The sequence below is a fragment of the Protobothrops mucrosquamatus genome, unplaced genomic scaffold (assembly GCF_001527695.2).
Source record: "Protobothrops mucrosquamatus isolate PMUCROS unplaced genomic scaffold, P.Mucros_1.0 scaffold1565, whole genome shotgun sequence".
Taxonomy (NCBI): domain Eukaryota; kingdom Metazoa; phylum Chordata; class Lepidosauria; order Squamata; family Viperidae; genus Protobothrops; species Protobothrops mucrosquamatus.
In genome coordinates, this window is record NW_015387732.1 from 165,616 (window position 1) to 170,856 (window position 5,241).

At 33.5% G+C, this 5,241-nt stretch overlaps 1 protein-coding gene across 1 annotated transcript in view; it reads right to left on the minus strand.

The window, feature by feature from the left end:
* CNTLN (centlein) overlaps positions 1-5,241 on the minus strand; it is a gene marked incomplete at its 5' end in the record, with an annotated part of 158,722 nt that overhangs the window by 72,350 nt on the left and 81,131 nt on the right. Inside the window, 2 exons of the mRNA XM_015822430.1 lie at positions 1,421-1,512; positions 4,653-4,753. Of these exons, the coding sequence (XP_015677916.1) occupies positions 1,421-1,512; positions 4,653-4,753 (193 nt within the window). The remainder of the gene's footprint in view (positions 1-1,420; positions 1,513-4,652; positions 4,754-5,241) is intronic.

Sequence of the window (5,241 nt, forward strand, 5' to 3'; positions counted from 1 at the left end):
GCTATTACTTCCTACTATAATCCAATAGTTTGGGAAAGACATCATCAGAGGTTCCTGTATTAGGCCAAACCATTCTTGACAGTTATGTCATTAAAATTATATATCATAAACTCCTTCTATCCCATGGGTGATAGATACGACATCCTCTATCACTCAATTTGTTTTCCATTACTCACTCTATCTTAAGATAAATGAATGTGAGCATTTCTTGTTCTCAGTTATTACTTTAATATGTTTGTCATTTAGTAATAATGAGATGAGAACCTTCATTACCTAGAAATATGGCAATATATACAATCCCCTGATCTGCTAAAAACTACTTTACTTACAAGCTATTTTACAAATATAAAAATAAATGGACACAGCTAAACTCATTAGCTGGATGAGTGACTTTAAGCCAGCCACTTCCTAAGTGACAGAACAAATAGGAGGCAAGAATACTAGGTTTACTGCCTTGACTTGATCTATGTATCTGTGTGTGTATGTGTGTATGTTTGTGCGTGTGTGTATATATCTGTGTATGTGCATAAAAGTGTATATGTGTGTATGTGTATGTATGTGTGTTATTGTGGTTGGTTGCATAGTCAGCCAGATATTTAAACTGGATTTGGCATTTTTTATTTACCTATCGAGATCTCCCAAGGACCTAGGAAAGGCAGATGTTGTTGTTTGATGGTGTTAGAGGTTTCATCACAGGATGTAAGTTGTTCCGAGGAAAGCTACCAATTGAATGACAGTGATTTTGTTCATGCTGATAGTGTTCACTCTCAAGACTTTTTTGTCTTTCTCATCAAATCTGGGATGTTGTTGTTCTTATTATTTTACCATGTAAGATCGTCTCTATTCTATTCTGGCATATTTTTTAAAAAACCTACATTAAATCATTCAAGAAGTAGGGATGATATGCAGAATTTTTTTTTCAGGATTATTTGTAAAGGAAATAAAATATAGGTTAAAACGCACTGTACCTCTTATAGTGATGTGAAAATCTAATAAAAGGGAAGGGAATGACATATCTTTTTCTTTCCTCTTTTTTTCCTGGACACTCAGATTTTCAAGATCTGATCCTAATTATTTGTTAATACAGTGCAAAATAAATACAAACCTATGCAATGATTTCCATCTTTAAAGTAAGACACACTTTATATTCATAAAACTGTATATTTAGAATAAGAGTAAGAATAATCCGACTGAGAAAGTGCACATTTGTTTTTCTGCACAAACCATTAGCTTGAATGGAGCCAACTATAGAGCATTGATTTCTGACACAATTTTGACAAGAGTTATTTTGAGTTATGAGTGGTAATTAAAAAAAATAACACATGGCTCATATTCATCAATGTTGTCTTTTAATATATGATCCCTTACACTGAAATTGAGATTTAACATGTGGAGCTCAATATCTTACAGATTAGGATACCTTCTGTAATGTCAGTGCTGATATTTCTTTCACATTCTTCTTTGGAGTACTGTGGTTGACCTCGTCTTCTTCACCAAGTTTATAGAGCAGTTCTTGAAGGAAGAATAAATAATACATTGTGATTCCAGTAAATATTCCAGTAAAGCAATACTAAAGCATTTTAAAGAAATGAGTTCATTGACTAAGAATATTGTGGTCTATTTTCTTGTCAAGCCATTTTGTCAGTTTCAAATCAGAGACTTTTTTTAAAAAAAAAATCTTATGCTATGTTCTGGTAGCATCATCATGATTTTTCTCCAGCTTTTCAAAGGCACATTAGATCTATAGGTTGAGGATGCTATACTTCTGTTTGCATCTTCACACTTTTTTAGATTATGCCTCTGTGCTACAGAAAACAAACTTACTATCTTTATATCTACATTGTCAGTTTTGTTCTCTGATTTTTATCCCTTTTAGGAGGAACAGAGTGCTTGGTAAACAGAGCAAAGAAAACTTTAGGGACTTATAGTGGGCAAAACTTTAACTTCTTGTTTTTGTTAAGATGAAATGTACACTGTACAAAATAAATCACATATGACATTCCACAGAAATGTTAGAGATTTAAAAGAATTAAGTGGTGACCAATAATTTATACATGTATAATTTATACATTACATATAAAAAAAAAATCAAGTGGTGACCAATAATTTATACATTGCTTTGAGCACTTAGCAATATCACATCCTATTTCTTCCCCAGACTAGCTCCAAACTTGGCATCTCAAAAATGACTTGTATAATGGATTAGCCATTATGTACAAAAAAGAATATAATCTGAAATATAAATTCTACCAAATGATAATTGCTGGAACACTTAGCTGGTGTAGGAAAATTATTTCTGATATACGTTCTAACGCTTTTCATAAATCATTCCAATTACCTATCTCCTGGAAATTGTCAGGAACAAGTGAAAAGTCATTCACCCACAAATACCTTGCCCTCTGTTTCATTTCTTAATTACTGCCCCCCTTAAATCTGCAGTCTGCCAAAAACTTGCCCCAATGTTTTCAATGAAGTCAGTCCACATATTCTGCTGACTTTCATAAAATGCTCAACAGCTAAGAATGGCGAAATGGTAAGTAGGTTATATAAAGGAAAATAATTACATCAAAATTGCTTAGAAGTTGTAAATATTAGGAAATAACATTCCTTATAAAATATACCTATGAATATGCGGGAAACATTTCCTTTAACCATCCCATTCAGCACTATAAGTAGACAGAGTAGGTCAGGTATGATCTTCAATTTACAAACAAAGCAGAAGTGGAAGAAAAACATGCTACTCTCTGTAGGTTAGCAATCATCTTGGCATAAACAGTGACTAACAAGTTTGTTAGACTGAATTAGCCCTTTCTTTTGTCTTTGGAACTTGTCATGCCCAATTAAAACTTCTGTGTTCATGAAATAAATGGAGCAATACTCTAAAGATAACAGAAGAGGAAAATTGTGCAGCTGGGGATTATGTACCTTTACCTTGATATAAATCTATTTTCACCCATGTTAGTTCCAAGCACAGTCCCTTAGCACAGTGGTACTACATACATTTTCTACTTTTAATCTTTTTCAAAATATTCGCTCATTTGAATATCAATTGTAGCTTTTACATCTACATTTACTTTTCAGAGATTTTTTTAGTTTTTAATAATAAACTGATCAAAGCAGTCAATGCTGATCATATGACAGATTTAGATATATGAATTATATATACAGCTACCACATCTTAACAAATACTCTTATCTTTTAGGTAGGCTAAAAACCTGAAAAGGAATTTTTATATTTTTTTATGATATTCGGGACAAAAAGTGACATGACAGTGAGACTCATTAAAATGTTCATTTCAGTCAAGCAAATAATTGAAATTTATCTGTCAGAATGCACACCACATCATCATCGACATCAACCCTAATTTTTTGGAGGAATGCTTCTGTGAAGAAAAACTCTACCTAGCCATGTAATTCTGTTCAAGACAATGCTTCTTCCCTATCTATCCAGTTCTTAGAGGTCTTTCCTCTGAGCTATGTAACAATACATTCTTATTTAAAGCAAAGAGCACCATTTAAAAAAAAAGACACGGTCTTTATGTTATGTTATGCTATCTACCCAAATACATATCAGACCACTTGAATTTGTGATTACATGGTATTATTTCACTTTAAAAAAAAAATCACATATTTTTGTATTAATACTGACTCTTGCCTGTGACAGCAAGTACTAGTTAGATTCAAATGAAAGTCTGGTTTCATAACCCCAATTACAGTTACTAAGGAAAAATATGAATAGTCACCTTTATAGGATCAGTGTGATTTAGTTTAATATAATTAATTAATGTAAGTCATGGTGGTACAATGGTTAAAATGTAGTGTTGCAGGCTAATTCTGCCCAGCTCAAGGTTGACTCAGCCTTCCATCCTTCCGAGGTTGGTAAAATGAGGACCCAGGTTGTTGGGGGCAATATGCTGACATTGTAAACCACTCAGAGAGTGCTGTAAAGCACTATAAAGCAGTATATAAGTCTAAATGCTAAGTGCTATATAATAACCAGAATAATGAATCACTTATGAAAGTGAAAGAGGTTCTGAAGAATATTGTTTCTTCGTGAGTCTGAAGGAATCAAAATGTGTTATCATTACAAAAAGTAAAGAAACCATGAATGTGAACTATAAAATAACTGTTGTGTTCATAATTTGGATTATAGACTTTATAATAATTATATATGAATAGCACCTACAGACTTAGCTCAAAGTGTACAAGTACTATTCGCCAATAATAACCGGGACCAGGAACTCTGTCACTAAGCAAGTTGGTCATGAGATGTGAAGTCATATGACTGCACCAATTTACGACAACAGTTCCAGCAGTCCCAGTTGCCATCATTAGGCAAAAATTGCATATTCATAGCACCCAACGGTCACCATTGGTGACTTCCTGCTGGCTTCTCCATTGACTTTGCTTATTGGAAACTGCAGTGAAGATCACTAATGACAATCACATGGTTGAGGATGCTGCAACTATGGTAATTATGAATTGGTTGCTTCAATAGTGATTACTTGACCACAGGGATGCTGCAAGGGTCAGTTACAAGGACCTGTTTTAAGTACCCCTTATTTGGTCCTGTTATAATTTCAAACAGTTGCTGAACTGTACATTGAGTACATTAAACGAGGATTACTTGTAGATTGTCTAAATCAAACTTACCTTCTCTTTCTTCCTGTAGACACACATTCAACTCTTGTATTGTAGTTTTATCTCTAGAGGCATGTACTTTCATCTGATCCAATTCCTCCTCCAAATTCAGTCTAGAAATACACATAAAGAATTCATAAAAAGAATGCCAAAAAAGGTCAAATAAGACACATGCTACAAAAATCGGAGCAGAATCAAAACTGTGGTACTAAGTTTGATCAATGCAATAGATTTATGTAATCAGACTTAATATGGAAAATAGATAAAGAAAAGAAAGATATATAGTGTCCCAACTTAGTGATACAGAAGAGTCAATGTTTTTATTGGAAAGGATGGAAAAGAATCTGTAGTAATTCAGAGGTTCTTGGATAATTCTTATCATTCTGAGATATATCCTTGAAGGAGTGAAGGAGGTTATTATCCATCAATGCTTGGAGGACATAATTTCACAGCACATCCCAGTAGAATAAAAAAAGATCTGATAATAATAATAAAATAGGAACATAAATATGCACGGGATTATATCAGTGGCATGGGGTCTGGTTATCTGAAGGACAGCCTCTCCCTGATTACATCTACCTGTCCCATCAGGAGAGGCATG